The 18,088-nt window shown below is 41.8% G+C and overlaps 6 protein-coding genes across 16 annotated transcripts; 2 read left to right on the top strand and 4 right to left on the bottom strand.

Moving 5' to 3' along the window:
- Window positions 1–44: 44 nt before the first annotated feature.
- pigx (phosphatidylinositol glycan anchor biosynthesis, class X) lies at window positions 45–1,855 on the bottom strand. 3 transcript variants are annotated; one of them, XM_057038201.1, is made up of 6 exons: window positions 1,698–1,855; window positions 1,438–1,528; window positions 1,223–1,358; window positions 931–1,141; window positions 698–798; window positions 45–606 (listed from the first exon to the last, which is right to left on the bottom strand). In XM_057038201.1, exons 1-6 carry the CDS (start codon window positions 1,759–1,761, stop codon window positions 469–471), a joined length of 741 nt encoding a protein of 246 aa, XP_056894181.1. In that variant the 5' UTR covers window positions 1,762–1,855; the 3' UTR covers window positions 45–468. The 3 variants fall into 3 exon arrangements, with proteins under 3 accessions (XP_056894181.1, XP_056894182.1, XP_056894183.1); XM_057038202.1 differs by having other exon boundaries at window positions 1,438–1,525; window positions 1,698–1,844; XM_057038203.1 differs by lacking the exon at window positions 1,438–1,528 and having other exon boundaries at window positions 1,698–1,839.
- Window positions 1,856–2,072: 217 nt separating this feature from the next.
- cep19 (centrosomal protein 19) lies at window positions 2,073–3,058 on the top strand. The gene is made up of 2 exons (XM_057038214.1): window positions 2,073–2,362; window positions 2,541–3,058. Exons 1-2 carry the CDS (start codon window positions 2,233–2,235, stop codon window positions 2,882–2,884), a joined length of 474 nt encoding a protein of 157 aa, XP_056894194.1. The 5' UTR covers window positions 2,073–2,232; the 3' UTR covers window positions 2,885–3,058.
- On the bottom strand, window positions 3,056–6,563 carry ing5a (inhibitor of growth family, member 5a). 2 transcript variants are annotated; one of them, XM_057038204.1, is made up of 8 exons: window positions 6,228–6,563; window positions 5,368–5,439; window positions 4,892–5,058; window positions 4,707–4,818; window positions 4,524–4,623; window positions 4,311–4,446; window positions 4,168–4,229; window positions 3,056–4,078 (listed from the first exon to the last, which is right to left on the bottom strand). In XM_057038204.1, exons 1-8 carry the CDS (start codon window positions 6,262–6,264, stop codon window positions 4,039–4,041), a joined length of 726 nt encoding a protein of 241 aa, XP_056894184.1. In that variant the 5' UTR covers window positions 6,265–6,563; the 3' UTR covers window positions 3,056–4,038. The 2 variants fall into 2 exon arrangements, with proteins under 2 accessions (XP_056894184.1, XP_056894186.1); XM_057038206.1 differs by having other exon boundaries at window positions 4,524–4,620.
- Window positions 6,564–6,703: 140 nt separating this feature from the next.
- plekhb2 (pleckstrin homology domain containing, family B (evectins) member 2) lies at window positions 6,704–9,695 on the top strand. Of its 2 annotated transcripts, none has more exons than XM_057038208.1 (8): window positions 6,704–6,809; window positions 7,302–7,352; window positions 7,443–7,595; window positions 7,692–7,794; window positions 7,888–7,927; window positions 8,250–8,336; window positions 8,671–8,785; window positions 8,859–9,695. In XM_057038208.1, the coding sequence occupies exons 2-8, from the start codon at window positions 7,316–7,318 to the stop codon at window positions 8,993–8,995; spliced, it is 672 nt and encodes a 223-aa protein (XP_056894188.1). In that variant the 5' UTR covers window positions 6,704–6,809; window positions 7,302–7,315; the 3' UTR covers window positions 8,996–9,695. The 2 variants fall into 2 exon arrangements, with proteins under 2 accessions (XP_056894188.1, XP_056894187.1); XM_057038207.1 differs by lacking the exon at window positions 6,704–6,809 and adding an exon at window positions 7,030–7,149.
- On the bottom strand, window positions 9,696–13,634 carry LOC130528609 (vacuolar protein sorting-associated protein 4B-like). 2 transcript variants are annotated; one of them, XM_057038184.1, is made up of 11 exons: window positions 13,459–13,634; window positions 12,672–12,783; window positions 12,441–12,588; window positions 11,894–11,946; window positions 11,697–11,816; window positions 11,475–11,631; window positions 11,254–11,402; window positions 11,098–11,179; window positions 10,793–11,012; window positions 10,436–10,576; window positions 9,696–10,265 (listed from the first exon to the last, which is right to left on the bottom strand). In XM_057038184.1, exons 1-11 carry the CDS (start codon window positions 13,477–13,479, stop codon window positions 10,164–10,166), a joined length of 1,305 nt encoding a protein of 434 aa, XP_056894164.1. In that variant the 5' UTR covers window positions 13,480–13,634; the 3' UTR covers window positions 9,696–10,163. The 2 variants fall into 2 exon arrangements, with proteins under 2 accessions (XP_056894164.1, XP_056894165.1); XM_057038185.1 differs by lacking the exons at window positions 12,672–12,783; window positions 13,459–13,634 and having other exon boundaries at window positions 12,357–12,497.
- Window positions 13,635–13,746: 112 nt separating this feature from the next.
- ankrd29 (ankyrin repeat domain 29) lies at window positions 13,747–18,078 on the bottom strand. 6 transcript variants are annotated; one of them, XM_057038192.1, is made up of 10 exons: window positions 17,911–18,078; window positions 17,208–17,318; window positions 16,928–17,026; window positions 16,436–16,534; window positions 16,194–16,292; window positions 15,857–15,955; window positions 15,247–15,345; window positions 15,031–15,126; window positions 14,538–14,636; window positions 13,747–14,464 (listed from the first exon to the last, which is right to left on the bottom strand). In XM_057038192.1, the coding sequence occupies exons 1-10, from the start codon at window positions 17,920–17,922 to the stop codon at window positions 14,381–14,383; spliced, it is 897 nt and encodes a 298-aa protein (XP_056894172.1). In that variant the 5' UTR covers window positions 17,923–18,078; the 3' UTR covers window positions 13,747–14,380. The 6 variants fall into 6 exon arrangements, with proteins under 6 accessions (XP_056894172.1, XP_056894173.1, XP_056894174.1 ...); XM_057038193.1 differs by having other exon boundaries at window positions 16,436–16,501; XM_057038194.1 differs by lacking the exon at window positions 17,208–17,318 and having other exon boundaries at window positions 17,911–18,072.
- Between the last annotated feature and the right edge of the window lie 10 nt (window positions 18,079–18,088).

The raw sequence follows: 18,088 nt of genomic DNA, 5'->3' as shown, positions 1-18,088 counted from the left end.
ATCAGTATTGCAAACACTCTTAATATAATAACGATTCGGTCGCATCAAGTTTTGTACATCCTTTATGTGCTAAAGTCATTTTGACCCCTGAAAATGTCCAGACACAGAAGTTTAGTGAGATTCACAGTTGGTTCTTTGCTATTCACCTTTGACCCACTTAATTTGCTGAAAATGCAAACCGAGATAAAATTAAGATATTTATGTTGACTTGTTTTCAGTCATACCAAAAAGAAAGATTTTACAAAGCAAGTCGGTGTGTTTTTACATCAGCACAACTCTTTACTTTAGATATTTTTAGGGTTATTGCCTTAATTGGCAACAAAAAAAAACAACATTAAAAACTGGCCGTTGTTGTTACAGACAACAAACTTGTGTCTAATGCAAAACAAAGAGAAAATCTACCGTATCATTTCAATATTGTGATGTCAAAACTTGAATGAACTCTTTAACGTTGCATTTCTATTTTGTTTAACTGATTCGGTGTTTCCACATATATTTGGACAGCAGCACACAGCAGATCATCGTGACCAGAAGAGTTCCAGCGCATACGGGCATCAGCAAAAGTCCATCACCCACTGGAAAGTGCAAACACACAGGGTCTTGGACCTACAGGATAGATGAGGGTAGAATCATTTAGTCATTCAAGACAATAGCAGACAATAATGCTCACAGATAGTGTTAAAAGAGAAGAAATAACCTGCTGACTGTGACCTTTGACCCATGAACAAGTGCTTGAATTGTCAGGTGTACAGGGAGCATTGATGACATCATCAGGCTCAAAGATGCTGAACTGTGTACCTGAAAACACGACAGAAGTGTATTTATGAACAAAATAAAATGAAGTTTAAGCTAATGTTTATATTTCATATATCGGACCATTTTTGGCTGTCAAAGAAGAAAAATGATTTCCCAAAACTACAAAATACTTACATTTTGCCGAGCGCAGCAGCAGATCAGGAGGTTCTATGTGGACAGATGTAGATGTTTTTCCTTCAAAAGAAGGCTGGTGGTAGCGACCATGAATGGGAATTGTGACGTTTATTCTAGGAGTCGGACCTTCAGGGATGGGATACACGTAGGTGACAAATCCTTGAGTCTTGTGAGCAGGTAACTCTAAATCAATGGCCGAATCTATTAATATCTGGCAGATGGGAAAGAAATGGCACTTAGTGTACATGCTTTTTGGTGTGATTATTAGTTCAGTTCTTTCTTTTTTACATACCTGCCATTTTCTTTGGTCTCGCAGGGATGCAATTTGGTATGGATCAAGATAGACTCCTCGGGGCCATCTATAGAGTAGCATTACTTGGATTCCAGTTGACAAACCAAGGCTGAGCTCAATGGTAGTTTCCACCTGCCTAGAACGCAATCAAATCACTCATCAAACACACAGATTTTTCATTGTTGTGTGTTACAACATGCACAGGTGTTATTGACCTGTGGAAGCCTTCCTTGGTGATCTCCACCAAAACTGATGAAGATTCAAGAGACCTCTTTAGAAGATCACATTGGTCTTCACTCTGCTCTTCTGTCAAAAGACAGGTTAAATGTTTTTATGTGTTTCTTTTGTTCTAAAATCAACGTGGCTTTACGCATTTACAAAAGAATAAAAGGATCCCAAAATTAAAGGCACGGTTTTGTAAACAAGTAAAATGTGTTTTCCTTTTTCTGAGCTACTGTATAACAGCATACATTACCCTTTTCGTTCAAACACTGACATGATGGTAAACAAAATAACAGCAAAAACACTAAAAAGTACATGAAAATGGCAACTGGAACTGGCACATCAAGATTTACGGGTTGTACATCATCGTTAGATACGACTTTAAAGTTGTTTCCGGAAAATGCAGTTGAAGGTCCCTTTTTACCTACGGGGAAGCTTAATAGTGCCTGAAAATAAAGGTAAATAAACAGACGTCCTAGAAAGCTAGCGACTTGATAAATTAACAGGTAGAGATTTAGATTAACTGTTGGTAATTTTTAATTGTTGAAATTTTGGTTCTAGTGCAAATACATGTATTTATTTTGATGAGTACAAGCAGGCTTCTTTGAAGACAGCTCTGATTGAAATATCCGAGGCAACCAATACAAAAGGACCTCTTGGTTTGCCGAAATAGCTGATGGTATCGATGTATTTATTTATACGTATTGTTCATAACTATGTTATATTTTATTATTTAGAACCTAGTGTCGACCATTTCAAAGTCGCTCTGCTGCAGAGGTAAACCGAAGATGAGCTTCGAAGCAAAACGGTGTGGAGTGAAGTTCAGTCCTCCAGCTATAATCTTAATTTACGAGCACAAGGAGAGTAAAACACTGCGAAAACGAACTATACCAATACGGAACTTCTCCAAATTTTCTGGTATGGAAACATAACTACACGGAAAACGTCTTACTTTATTATTCTGGGATTTGTGCAATCCTTGTCCAAAAAAGGGTTGATTCCCCCCTTTTAAGATGCATACTGCCTTTATAATTCTTTCTGTAGTGATCCCAAATGAAGATCTTGCGGTAATAAAAGGCCCTTATTTTATTCCTAGACCACAGCATGGCTGCAGAAAGGCTGAAGAACCACCCCCGGCACCAGACCTACCTGGAGGGAGTGTCCCAGGCCCAGCTGGAGAAGCTCCACATCATCCTGCGAGATCATTTGCAGGGTTTCAGCTTGGAACACAGCCTGGCTTCATTCAGCCTAGACCCCGACGAAGACCTGAACAAACTGGACGATGACAGGTTGGCTCGCAAGAAGAACCAAATGGATGAAGTGTTTGAGAGGAATCGGAGGCACCGGGACGACGCCGACTTTGTTTATGACCTGGAAAAGGATTTCAAGAGCACCCAAGCCAAGTGCAGCTGGGACGATGACTCCGATGATGGATTTTAAGACTCTATTGCCTCACATTTTACGTGAACTCCTGTATATAGAAACAACAAATTGATACACTGTCTCGATTTGACCTGTGAGCCATCTTCTCTCCACGTTTTCCTGACCTACAGTCATTGTTAAAGAATTTCTGAACATTCCCGTCTGGGGTTGAATAAAATCACGCAGAACTAATAGTGAATATTTATTATAAAATACTGAAATTTACAAAATACAAAGACTTTGGCTCTTACTTATGAGTTGGACCTAAAAGATATTCACAGCTGAATACAAAGAGGTTAATATTCTATTAAATACAATTTGTTGAATGCACACCAAAAGCAATACGATGAAGAGATCTTTGGAAAAGAATGTGTCCACAAAATATAGTTCTCATATACAAACATATATGAATGGTTTTAAGTAAAGCACAGACAGATAAAGGAGAACCTATCGTTAAACATAAGCCCGCAGTATCAAAGCTGGTACAAATTTCATTCAAAGTGCTTAAATACCTCATTCAGTCGACAAGAGACGATGACCTAGTACCACAATACATTCAGACCTGTGTGAGGGATTTAAAACGCGTGAACACCGCTCTGCTTGTTTGGTTGAAGCTTATTTAAAACACAACTAGAATGTAAAGGATGGCAGTCCTGCCCCGGTACTGATGGTTCACTAAAGAGGTAGGTAACAGAAAAATGTGACACAAGAGGATTAAGGTGTTCAGATCTGTCAATTCTCAGCAGGCTCTCAATTAGGTTTAAAAATAGACTTCTTTAAAATAAAATTTCAAGTATACTGAAGACTTATTTGATTTCTTATAGTAAAATTTGTTATAGTAAAATACATTATCTGATTTTAGGTCAAGGACTTTGACAACATTGCAGTTTTAAACTCTTCTACAGAGTGATTTTCCCAGTGTTTACGAAGAAAAACGTCAATTTACATAAAGCCAGCTCTGGTAACCTGAACGTCACCGTTGTAACGTCTATAAGAGGGGTCTATCACAGGTGGCGCTATAATCCAAATGCAGATTTGGGCTTTGAAACAAGTGTACGACCCACCGTTTTTAAAACTGAGCAAAAGGAAATGAAATGTGCAGAAATTTATACCACACTATCCAAACACGTCAAAACTACGTTATTAGAGCTTCTGAAAGTCGAATTAAAATCTCATTTCTTCTTCTTGTCTTGGGTACATCGTGGACAAAACCTGAGTTCAAGACAGGCAAAGGGATGAGATGTTACGTACGTAACATCTAGTAACTTAACGTAAGCTGATAATGGAAGCAAAGCTCTTACCATTTGCCTTTGGGTTTGGTGGCGAGGTCGACGCACGCAAAATGAAACCACTCGATCGGACACTGGAGAATGAGACACGGGACGGGTATAAAAACCAGGCTGATGCTGACGCTTCCAAAACACCCGAAGAGCCGAACACTTACATCCGGGTTATCACATCCGATCATCTCTCCATACGACACCTGGTGACACAAGCAGTAGGTGGGCTCGTTGGGGTCAACCGGCATGTCCAACACGTCTGACGGCTGCATGGGCAGGAGGGCGTCACTCAAATCTGGGCTGCAGATCAGACACAAATGGGAATTAACAAAAGCAAAACAAGAGAACTGCACTGTGGGAGTTCAGCCTGAAGGTACCTGTTTTTCATCTTTTTCTTTTTAGGAGAATCCTCATCTGAACCTTTTCTTCCTCTCCCCTTGGAGCCGCGTTTCTCCCGGAGCCCACGGCTCTCACCTTCTGTGGAAAACACACCGTGAGATGGAGACGTACACGAGCCTGTTTGGCAACCAAAATTGGAAGCCTTTCAGCCGGCAGCTCACTCTTCACTGCTCTCCCGTCGGTGCTCTCATAACCGCCCACTTCCAGTTTCTCCTTTAACTCGTTCTCAAAGCGCGCAAGATCTGCATCCAGTCTGCGGATATGTTTGTCCACCTGCAGATCAAACAGGTATTATGTAGGACTTTGACACCTTGGAACAAATATTTGTGAAGCATTCTGCACTGACCATCTCATAAGTCTGCATCGCAAGCTGCACTTTGTCGTCGCTGAACTCTTTACATTTGCTGTAGGCATTTTGGATCTTTTGCAGGTGTTCCACTCGCTGCTCCGAGGCCAGGTTCTTCACCGTTACGACGTACTCCTCCGCCAGTTTTTCAATCTCTGCTTTCTTTTCTGTAAAAAGGAATTTTTGTTGACAGAAAAATGATGCTGTTTTATTGTTTCCTGTTGTATTACACTCAGGTCAAGAATTGTTTTCACAATAACACGCCTGTAATAGTTTTGCATCAATGTATCATCACAATAGATGACATAAACCATCCCAGAAGTGCTGAAATATAGTCTGATACTCTCAAACATTTGGGAAAATGTGGCATTTATTGTTTAGCGATGACAGCTGTTGGGGAAAGGGCCTCCACCTTTTTGAAATTTCGTTTTAAGAATATAAGTTATGTTTAATATGGCAACTCCTAAAGGGCTCACCTTCAGTTCTATTGTCCAGATCTCGCATCAAAGTGAAGTTTCTCTGTAACTCGCATGGTAGGTTCTCAATACCTAAAATGAGATGAACATAAAAGTGACATTTATTGATCACCTTGGTCAATGTTCACAAACAGTTCAAAACGGAACAAATATGAACAACTATGTGCATAGACATGAGCAATGTCAGATTTGAAAAAAGCCAAACATTACCACCCAATTCATGGATACTGGCATTTTTAAATATGCGAATATGCAGAAAATAAAGCATGAAAATTAAGTGAGAGATTTTTCTTTAGGTGTTAGTTTTGTTTTTAATAGAAAGCTAACCGTGTATTAGCTCATACGTGATGCTAGCCGTTAGCTACGGTGCTCAATGACGCACATCGGACAACCCCGCCCCGGCGGGCAGCCTCGCTAGGTTACCAACAGGTTGCAAATGCACCATTGCAAAACAAACGCCTTTTTTCAAATAAAGGTGAATTCAAAGGAATAGAATGGTGTACATTACCGTATATTATTGCAAAACAGCCTTCAGCTGCTAGTTTTCTAGCCGATCGATGTTAATAGGAAGTAGGAATCGACAAGATCCCTACTAATAAATTATGTAAACAAGTAGTTAAGCAAGTGTTGTGCAATATTGGCACCCCGATCTGAACGTAGTCAACGTCAAACATGAAGTCTGTTAACTTTATTGTCCATAAGGGTATATTGCAATGCTAATCAGTTAGCTACCAAGCTAATACCCCAACCGAATTACTACCTATCGCTTTAAAGAAAATTAAGGTGCAGTATAAACGAAATTACAAATAAACCACATATGTGGTATAAGTAAAATGTACAAATTCAAGCAGGAAACTCACTGTCTAGGTAATGTTCCAAGTATATTGCCGTCGCCATTTCAGGTTAGCTATGAAGCTTGGCGTTTATTGCCCTTAGCCTTTAAGCGGTTAGCCAGAATACTTGTTTTATAACTCCTGAATGACCATGAATTGGCGCCTCTGGAGTACGGCTTTCTGCGAGTTTTCAGCCGAACCTCGCTATGTCGATTACGCGGAAACAGTTTCCCTCCAGCCCGCACGCACGCACTCAGAATTCGCGAAGGGACCAACTTTCTTCCTGCGCATGCGCAGATCGCGCCAGCGGAGCGGTTCACGGTTTTGACCAAATAAATAAAACTCCCGAACAGCCGGGCTCCGTATTGACATGTACGTATGGTCCACCGTTCACTATATACACCGAAGGTTTTCAATCCACATGTTGTGAGTCGTATTTGAGGATATGTACGCCATCATTGACCATCTACTAGTATTTTCCAGAGCAACCAGCTGACCGATTACGTCATTCAAAACAAACGACTGTATGGGCGGGTCTAATAAAGAAAACCCATCACACTTCCGTGTTTGCCCTATTGCATATTCCTCATAAATATCGTTGCTAATAAAGTAAGTTGCAAAATGTATTAAAAGCCACATTTTACCAAGCGTTTTAGAGAGGTAGTGCTGTTCAACAATACCGTAAAGAGCTAAGTTTTCTTGTCGTGCTGCTGTAAACAACGATAATTGGTGCTAGCTAACTTGGACACTAACTGTGTCAGGTACCAGAAGATTCACTGTTAGCCGCACTTTTCCCCACGTAATCACGGGTTGGTTGGTCGTTTAAGCATTCGCCACTTGTGTTTCGATCAACTTTTATGTCGATAGAACTGTTGTTTGTTTACAAATGGCTCGTGACAACTGAAGCGATCCGTTATCGTTAGATGAGCAAGCTAACATTTCATGACAGGTAAAGAAATGACAAGGTGTTTTGGAGTATTTGGACCGTATTTACAATCGTGCATGTAAGATAAGAATGCCACCAATAAGTGGGTCACGGGTTGTTTTTCCAGGCCACTCCTTTGGCCATATTGATCCCAACTATTCCCATATCTGTCTCAGGGGTTGCCTCGAACATGGCCGTGGTCAAGAGTGGTTGGCTTCATCGACAAAGTAAGTACATAAGCCCAAGACCAACGTTGGTGTTTTACTGTGGCCTCTATAAGGGGACATATTGTAACAGCTGAGTTTCCTTTCTTTAAGGCACTATACTTCGGAGGTGGAAAAAAAACTGGTTTGACCTTTGGAGTGACGGCCGACTGGTGTTCTACAATGATCAGCAACGGCGCGACATGGAGGACGACCTCCACATGAGGCTGGACTGCATCAACATCCGTAACTCTGCAGCCTGCCACGGTACTTGCTTCTCAAAGCTGCTTTGTCCACTTTATGATGTTGATACAGAATGTTTTACAAGGTCGGGTCCCCTCGGTCACCTCTCATGTCTCTCAGAGTTGAACCCACCGGAAGGGAAGACGCGCGGCGCTTTGCTCCAGATAGTTTGCCGGGATGGACGGATCATCAGCCTGTGTGCGGACAGTGCAGATGATGCCCTGTAAGACACACACACACACACACACACACACACACACACATACTTTGTTACACTAATTCTCTGAATTCTCTGACTTTATTTTACCACTTGCAGGGCCTGGACTATGGCGCTCCAAGATGCAAGAATCAATACAGTAAGCACATATATATATATACATATAGCACATATGAGCGTTATATTTTGGTTTTGTTTAATATTCTTGTGTTTCCTGAGTGTTTCGTTTGTCTGAGTGGTGTATATTTCTCTGAAACTCATATATTGTGGTTTAATAAAAACGGTATGTCCATCTTTGTTGGCCAATCAAACACACTATATTTGGGGGAGATTTTATATTGAGATGTTGTTTGATTCATAAAAATGTTTTGTCTGTCTTTTGGTAACTTCCACCTTCCATTTCCAGCTAAGCCCTTTCTGCCAGGGATGGTGAACTTTAACATTTCTGTCATTTGCTTCAGCTGATTGCCACTCCACAGGTCGGCTTTGTGCCAGAGGTGATGGCATCCGCTCCTCCCCCCTACTCAGAATATGGCCCCCCACCTCAGGTAAAAGTCATAGCTTAGTTTGAGGGTTTTTGGCTTCAACCTTTTATTTTCTTACATAATTTTATTAATTACAAACGGGGTTGATAGTAATTCATGGGAATAAAACAGTTTATTGAGGAGAGGGGGTAAAAAAGGAAAAATATTAGGAATGATAACACTCAATCTTTATTGACAGGACAGTGATCATTGCTTTTTCTTTAAGTTGATGTCGCTCTCAGAGCAAATTGAACAGTAAATCAAAAGATTATTCATAAAACACAAAGCCTTTTCTTTATTCAGCCTAGATGAGGTCATCAGGGTCTTTATTGTGATTTATTTCGTCATATCTGTGCAGGTTTACGCTCCCGGTCCGTATGGGGACTACGTTACACCTCCACCACACGCACCGCAGGTCATTTACACTGCGGACGGGCAGCCCTACCCCGGAGCCTATCCCTACCACTACCAAGGTAAAGACGTGCTCGCTTATTCTTTGGGCAGAGGTGGATGACCGTCACTGTGAAACATCACGTTTGTTTCCAGGTGGATACGTCGCACCGGGAGTCAACCACGTCGTTATCCAGGAGCGCCAGCGGGAAAATGGCGGCGATGTGGCTTTGGGCATGCTCGCCGGAGCGGCGACTGGTTTGGCTCTCGGCTCGCTCTTCTCCGTCTTTTAGTCTTATGTGTGGTTTTAACCTAAATATGTAGCAAATACTGTCAGCACTTTTTCTCCTGTGCCCCGCCTGCTCGGTGTTGTCTGCATACAAACACTCCTGACCAAAGGTATGACAGCTGTTCATAAAGAGCTCCATTTATGAGAAGATGTAACTTATTTGATGTACATTTCAGGTCCTCGGTTTCTCAAGATTCATGGAGCTCATAGTCCACTAGTGTTCACATTAGAATTAAGTCTGTACCACCTTTATGTTATACATTATAGATGTTTTTTTGTTCATGTCCAGCTTGTCCTTGTATTCCTGGTGGAAGCAGACTGAGATACATGTGAAGAGGAGTTCACACACTCGGAGCAATAATTTCACACACTAGCATGTAGAAGCATTGCTGTGCATTGAAGTGAAAAGAGAAACCCCCTCCTATATGTGCACTATCTAATGCCTTTAAAAAAACCTCTGCACAGCGAAGCGATTTGTGCTGCATTTGACCCGCTTCAGTGATTTAATCATTTCAGAATATTTAACTATAGCTCGTGATTAGCGTATGCTAATGATAACGCTGATGATATATATTTCTAAAAGTGCAAACAAGTTGAAGTGACTTATATTTCTCTTATCAATGTTGTAAACACATAAGAGCCCCTCTGCATTTCAAATATGAACAGTAAGAGATGATTGTAACAATTAAACCAATTCAAAGATATGGTTTTGTTGTCCAGATGTTTATTTGACCACCGCTAGGATGTTCCCAGAACACATTATACGCAACAAAAGTGCAAGTAACAGCTTAAAAACCATTCAAGTAAAACCATTCATGAGTGAACCGCCCAGTTTCAACACACCAACTCATTCAGAAAATGCAGTAACTGACTAGAAAAGGAAGAGGAAAATGCCAGAACTAAATCAATAACTTAATACAATAAAAACAATTATTTTTTAAATTTCAATGACAATTTAATCCACCCCAACTTCCTTAATATGACCGATGGCAACATAGATTAATAATAACTAGATGTATTCTGGATGTATTTATAGTTTATATAATTTCCAAATCCTTTCAATTACTTAACAGTATTCATCACTGAGACATTATAAAACCTCATTAACACACATATACAGTATTTGTAGATTTAATGTGCTGATGTAAACAGTTAATAATCAACAAAAACCTTTAACCTTCTTGACCAAAGTCCTCAGTGAACTTCTTTAGTTTGTCCAGGTCCTGCTCATTCACGGTGGGTTTGGTGTTTGCCAGTGATCTCAGCATGTCGTCCTGCAAGGATGAAAAAACCAGGCCATGAAAATCTGGATCTACTGAAATCAAATGGGCCTCACTGCCCCCTAGTGGCCGCTCTGCGTTATAGCGAACAAATAATCCCCCTCAGTGTTGGCACAGGGAGAGGGCACACTTCTTATCGTAGGAGGATAAGAACAAGGACTCACCATGCAGACCACCGGTTCGAGAAGTTTCTCCCCAGGAACGTCCATCCACGTCATTTTTATGGCGCCAGGATCCCCAGGAGGACATGGAGTCAGGAGGTCCTCCACGACAGCCCCGGGGTTGTGCCACAATGACCCGCGGACCTTAAAATGGCACGAATGACAAAATACAAAGCAAAATTGACTACAGAGAGACGCTCCTGAAATCCAAGCATTTTATTCTACATCCTTGCGCCCCAACAACAGCCCTGGAGATCCCTGCAGTGATCAAAACAAAGCTGCTCTGCCTGGCAGTGATCACAATGCTGCTAAATGCTAAACGCTAACCAGGTCAACAGTCACACACAGGAAATCTGTCACCTTTTTGAAGTGCGTGGCCGACTGAACCTTCCTGACGGGCTGCATGAGAGCGTCTCTGACAATAATACTGATGTCTGCCCCAGAGTAGCCCTCCGTCCGTTTGCCCAAGGTGACAAAGTCTGTCTCCGTCAGGTCGTTGGGGGTGGAGCCCAGGTGCAGTTTGAACATGTAGGAGCGAGCGTGCACCTCGGGCAGCGGGATGTAGATGCGCTTTTCAAACCTTAGATCAAAGCCATTAGAAAACATCCCAACACCTCTTTTAAAAAATAACATTGACTCTGATGTTGCTGTGCTATTAAACAAACCTTCTCCTTATTGCAGAGTCCAGCGTCCAGGGTATATTTGTGGCTCCCAGAACCAGAACCCCGTCGTTGTTATTTCCAACACCTGAGTAGACAAAGGTGACACTTGAGAAACTTTGCTTTTAGCTCCAGACCTTCAGGCGACCTTCTCTGACTCACCCTGCATCTGTACGAGGAACTCCGTCTTGATCCTGCGGGCGGCCTCGCTCTCGTTCTCGCTCCTGGAGCCACAGAGGGAGTCAATCTCATCGATGAAGATGATGGAGGGCTTGTGTTCGCGGGCTAATGTGAACAGGCTCTTGACCAGCCTGGAGGGAAGAAGAGGGAGGATTCACCGACTGATTCTCATATCCCCAGTGTTCACAAGAGGAAAGTCTCACTTTTCACTTTCGCCCAACCACTTCGACACGAGGTCAGAGGAGGAGATGGAGAAGAAGGTGGAGTTGTTGGCTTCTGTGGCTACGGCCTTGGCCAGGTATGACTTCCCTGTTCCAGGAGGGCCGAACAGAAGGATGCCCCTCCATGGAGTCCGCTTTCCTTCACAAATACAGTTTCATGAAGTAAAAATAGTTTTTGGGACGTTTTAACCTCGTTCTTCATACCAGTGAACAGATGAGGGAATTTAATGGGCAGGATCACAGCTTCTTTTAAGGCTTCTTTGGCTCCCTCAAGTCCGGCGACATCACCCCACCCAATATTAGGTCTTTCCATCACAATGGCACCTGTAAACACGAGTTCCTCACAACTATTGTGTTTTTTAATAAAACAAATCACACATTCCCAACGCTGGGTTACTCACCCGAGAGCTGATTGTGTAACTTCTTCTTCTCTGCATCCTCCTCGTTTTCATCGCTAGAATTAAAAGACAACAGTCCAAACTGTAGTGAATCAGCGGCGCCTCGGGAAAGAGTGCTGTGGGCATCGTTTTCTCATTACAGCGAAAAACAGGGACGGGTTTCCGAAACAGGAATAAAAAAGATCCACCTTGTTCAGCTCCTGAACTGATACCTGAACTCTCACTTTCAGAAAGTCTGAACCCCTGGAAGTACAAGTGAAGACAAAACCCTCTAAAATACCCTTTAAATGGGCAACAGGGCAATTAATTCACTCATTTAGAAAGAAGCATCAGCAACTGTGAGTCTGGATTTAAACAGAACCTCCCAGCTACATTCTGTTACCACGGTAACCCAGAGCCTTCTGGACTGAATGGTGATGCACAGACGTGGGTGATGCAGAAAACAGTGTGGAATTAGAAGCAATACCTAAAATCTGATGCTGAAAAAGGGAGCATTTTGAAGCCAAATTCACCGCTGGAGCAACCATCCAGGCTTGCTGGTCAGTCTCACCCTCTGTCCTCAGACTGGGACTCTTTGATGGGCTTGGCCGGAGAGTTCTCCTTCTTCTTCAGGTATTCCTTCAGCTGCTCGGCTCTGTCCAGGTAGTCCACGCACCGGGCCCTGATGCACTCGGCACTCCGATCGCTCGGCATCTCGTCTGCAACACAGCCGCTGCTGGTGAATCGCAGAAAACACTCGCTAACGACGACACGGGACCAAAGACACGAAATGGATCCTTACATTTGGCAGCATGAAGAAAATACTGAATTGCGTTCTGGTAGTTCTTGAGCGCCTCCTCATAGTTTTGGGCTTTGTCCTCCTCTGTAGCCTTGGCAACTAAACTGATGGCTTTCTTCAAATGACAGTAAACAACATGACATGATTCATTTGTTAAATAAGAAATATCTGAATATAATATTCGAAGGTAACATTGTACACAAACGTGTGATATTGCCATTTAATATTGATAAATTGATAATAAGTTATTGTTAAGATTTCACTACAGAGACAAAATGTAGGAATAATTAATAAAGCGAGATTTCAGCCCTCCATATTTCACTTTGAGGAAAAAAAGTCTGTTGTTAATCACTTTTAATTTAAAGAGGAAACATAAAATCAGGGAGAGATGCATCAATCATAAAACTGAGAACAAACTAGTGCTATTGTTCAAAATCAGGAAGGTTATATTACAACTTCACATCCTAATCTTCAGAATTTCTGAACTGATTATTTGATATTATAAAAGCAACACAAGTCTAAACGGTATTAAATATACTCGCACAGCATGATGATATCGATCGTAAAACGTTTTGAAAGATATAATTACAGAACTACGCATCTACTATAAAGGGAATATTTTAACCTGAACATGTTATCAGCATTTGTCCAAACACTGTAATATACTTTTGTATTTTCAGTGGGGAAAAAACAAAAACATAACAATCTCGCTTTACATTAATCGAAATAGCAACGAATTATTTACGTGAATAAATATATTACGTAATCAATCAGTACAATTGACGCTCACCTGTAAATTTGCACCTGCCATGATGACGCTTTAATATTTGTAATATAAAATAAAAACAATTTAAACTTCACCCGATACTAATGCTAATATTTAAAGGACTTATATCAGGAAACATTCGGTAACTTTTCTCTCTATAAAGAATTGGTTCTCACTTCCGGGATGGTCACGTGACGACGTGGGCGTCGCCAGGTGCGGATTCCAGTCACGACTGAAATAAACACGAGTATGAGGTAAGATAAACACTAAGAATGTCAATAGGAAATTAAAACCGAATCAACCCAAAATATGTGAGTGGGTGGATAACATAAATAGGTTTTATTACCACATCTTTATAAAAATCAGTCCCCAATATCAGCGATTTGAGACCCATAACATGTTGTGTTCTTTAATTATTACATTTTTAAACACGTAAATGATAAAAGGTGAATGCTACCTACTGTGGTAACTTTTACAAACTACATACATATTATAGCTTTTATGTTCCTGCATCCTGAACAGTTGTTACTTTTCTGTATTTTGATAGTGTTATAGAAGTATACTTATAGCCAAAGGATGACTGATAGGATATGCTTTATATCTCTTGACGTGTTAGTCATCTCCAAGTAAATGGCTATAATTGACTATAAGTGGCTTTACACAGCAAAAGTTCATGCACTCCGCTGCATGTAGATAAAAAAAAAAACCACTTTATTTCATTGAAAAGCTGAAGAAAAAGTAACCCAGACACAAGACCTAAAACAAGACAAAACAAAACAAAAAAATGCATAGTTCAGCAGCTTTGAGGAAATAATGCAACAATGTTTTGCTCTGGATTGAGTCAAGTTTGAATCTACATATGACAGCATAATTTAAAAAACAAAACAAAACCTTGTACAGTACATCTGAGCAGATTTGCAATTGTGTTATATCCTCAGGGCTGTCATCAGCTGTCAACGTTCAGGAGTTTTGGACGTAAAATCTTCAGGATCCGATCACTTTTGGTGAGATCTGCAGGAAGTTCATTACTCTGCAAACACGTAAGGAAATATTCATGTTATTAATGTAAGTTTCTTTACTTTTAGTTGGCATAAGTGTCTGACCTTGTTCACTAAGGTGGGGTCTGCGTCGGCCCCCAGCAACAGCAGAACAGTTTTGATATTTCCGCTCATGGCAGCAGCGTGAAGAGCAGACGAACCGTTCTAGACACAACAGACAACATCATGTACTTCATATACTCCATATATACCGTGTTTATTGTAAATATCCAGACATAACCATCATCTTTGGTGGAGAGCACGGATTTAGAAAATTGGCTTGTTATCTGTCTGTACCAGATGTTTGGTTACCATTCCAACATCTGCACTGTAAACAGGAAACCAGAGCCAGCAGACGCTCGGCTCAACCTGACATTAAGAAATTGGAAATTGTGGGAAACAGCTAGCTTGGCTTTTTACAAAAGTAACAACTTCTTTTATGCCTTTATAAACATCGCCTACATGTTCAACATGCAGACACAACAATGCGTTCCGGTTAACCCTTGACTTTGAAGGAGTAAACATATTCAAAATGTACGTCTGCGGCAGTGGCATTTACCTTGAGAAGGCCAAGTGAAGGAGAGAACTTGAGGAGCTCCTCGATGACACCGTTGTGTCCCTTAAAAGCTGCTTTGAATAAGGCTGTTGATCCATCCTGTGAAGATGACAAAATCAATGTTTAAATCCACTGTAAGCGGAGCTGCGACTGCTCTGACACAAAAACATCCTTTAAGTGTACTTTTAACCCTTACACACTCGAAAATTAATAATTTACATGTCTTTCAGCGTCCCGATCGGCCCCACGCAAGAGCAGCACCCTCACTGTCTCGCTGTGACCCATCTGCGCCGCCATCCACAAGGGGGCAGTAGCGTCCTGAAGGACAGGATGAGAAGCGGAGTGATAAAGGACAGAGGGAGACAAACTAACACAATCGCAGGCTTTAAAAGGGAAAACTGACTTAATGAGAAAGATTATTCAGTCTTATAAAGTCTTTATAAAGGTATACAAGTAGTACTTAATGATGCTGTTTTGTTATCATCTTATATTATTACGTGAGTGAACATTGTTATGTTATAAAGAGGAGACCAACTAAATCTCTGCCTTGACTATCATGGGACACAATAAACCCACTAAAGTTAAAGTATATCAAAAAGATTATCGCTTGTTTATTGTACAGCCAAAAGAAAGAAAAATGAGTGCTGCTGTCATGACATAGCATGCAGATTGTCCAAGTGATTATATAAATATTGTCTTCTTGAAAAAGCACCACATTATAGTTTTTAAGAGAGCATGTAGTACACAACACATGAACTTCTGACTGCATTCTAGAAGCAGTGTGTGCTCCCAAGATGTCTCTAATATGATAAAGAAATGAGGATACTACCTCCCTTGCTTGGTTAACTTTGGCACCTGATGACAGCAGATGTCTTATCACAGTCACATGACCCTCCTGGGCAGCGAGGAACAGAGCAGTGGCACCGTCCTGCAGCAGGGAAAAACTTTTCCTGAGAGGAGCTCAAAAAAGAAATGCACCATCTCTATATTACTGTTATTGGTGTTTGGTGTTTTTTGTGCTGTCAGGCTGTTTTGTCGGTGTGAGGACACACACTAATCTTACCAACTGTTAGTCGGCATCTGACTCAGCAGTCTGCAGGAACCTGATTTACCTTCTTGTCTCACACACAGGCCTAAAGAAGCTCATGATGTGGGCGCAGGCTTACGTTCAGCTGATCGTGAACATTGGCTCCGTTCTTCAGAAGCGTGTCCACCACCTTAGCATGGCCGTGCTGGGAGGCGGCGGTGAGCGCCGTGCCACCATCCTGCCATAAACACACACAAAGAAGAAGAAAGTTTCATCGCAGCTTTCTAATAGAGAAGCGCTCTGAGTCGCTGCCCTTTCTCAGAATGAAAGGATAAGCCTCATGGTATCAGTGTTCTGCGACAGCTCTGCTGATCACTCTACCTTTGTCCTGCACTCTGTGGAGGCACCGAATTCAAAGAGGAGCTTCACAACCTCATTATGACCCTGCTGGGAGGCAAAAAACAGGGCGGTGGAGCCTGTCTGGAAAGGACGATAAAAATAAACACTGCTGTCTTTACTTCAAAAGCTGTACTTTCTGTTAGTTTGTGTGCCAAAACAAATGCAACCACAGGGAGAGATTTTGCTATAATCTTTAAATATATCTATTGCTTTGGTTTGATGGGTCGTTTTAACTGCCCATCTGTTTAGCCGGATGACCCGACTCCTAAAACCATGGCTACATGTGGTAAAGGATGGATATGGCTGTCTAAAACAAACAGGCGCCGCTTAAAAGGAAAGAACCAAAGTCCAAATATGTTGTGTGTGAGCTGGTGCAAAGATTCTCTGAGCTCCGAATGCCCGATGAGCTCATGGCGCTGATATAATCCACAAAAGTCTGCTTCTATAGAAAGGCCGGTCCTTTTCCTATCATACCTCTCTCTGATAGTTGATGTCAGCTCCCTGCATGATGAGTTCCCTAACACACTCGTAGTGGCCGTTGTAGGATGCCACCATTAGCGCCGTGGTTCCACACTGAAAAATAGAAGCGGACACAATGAATTGAGATGTTCCCATATGGCTGACCGGATGGACGTGTAGCTGAGGTGATCGAACATGAAAGGAGAGATTTTAAGTGAAGAGCAAACACGTGCGCTCTGTCTCACTAACACAGCGGGGTCATGGTCAGAACAGCCAGGGCATGCAGCCAGCGTACACTGTCTCTGCAGTCCGCATCCACGCGCCCACTGTTGAGCAGCAGCTGAAGGAGAGCCAAGTTCCCTTTCCTCACAGCCCAAAACACGGCATTAGCCAGGGGAGTTTCCTTCTGCGGGGTTAATAACAGCACCACAAACACACACCTCAACTCACCATTATGGCATTACACACAGCAGAACAGTCGGCAGAAAACTTTAGGCATCACCCGCAGATCAAGGGGATTGTGGGTAAATGGTAATGATGTTTGTGCCAATTAATCACACAAAAGGCCTAAAAATGGAATGTCAATTAATGTTTACATCAAATACTAGTTGTTGAGAGCATGTGGAGTCTGAGGAGTTGTGTTTGGAAGGGTTAGGGGCTTCATTCACTGTAGCCTAGCTCTAACGATGGATAATATAATGATTAAAACCAGGACATCAGTGACATCTTTTAGTTCAGTGACATGTTTCCAACTGGTCATGGCAAGGTTGCTTTCAAAGTCAGGTCCTCACAAGGGAACAAAAAAAACACACACACACACAGGGATGATGGGTTCTTTGAACCTGCAAACAGCAAATACAATACAAAATCTTTAGTCTCAACAAATCTTTAAAATAGATAGCGTTGGCTTGTCACAGGAAGTAGGTGTAACTATGCTCTGACCGACATTCTGGGCCGTCAGGCGGATTTAAAAAAAAAATAAAAAAAATTAGGTTTACCTTAAAAGACATCGTGCAGACCTCACTGATGAGTCATGTTTCTTCCTCATTCATTACAGACGATGATGACCGCTGCTCGCCTGTTTTGCCGCACTGTGTTTGGGTGTTGGCGGCGTCTGTAGGCGGACATAATAACAGAGTCCGCTGAGCTCATCCTCTGCAGTCAGTGCTGCGCGGA

Source organism: Takifugu flavidus, chromosome 7 (assembly GCF_003711565.1).
Source record: "Takifugu flavidus isolate HTHZ2018 chromosome 7, ASM371156v2, whole genome shotgun sequence".
Lineage (NCBI taxonomy): Eukaryota > Metazoa > Chordata > Actinopteri > Tetraodontiformes > Tetraodontidae > Takifugu > Takifugu flavidus.
This window is presented reverse-complemented; position numbering and strand designations above follow the sequence as displayed.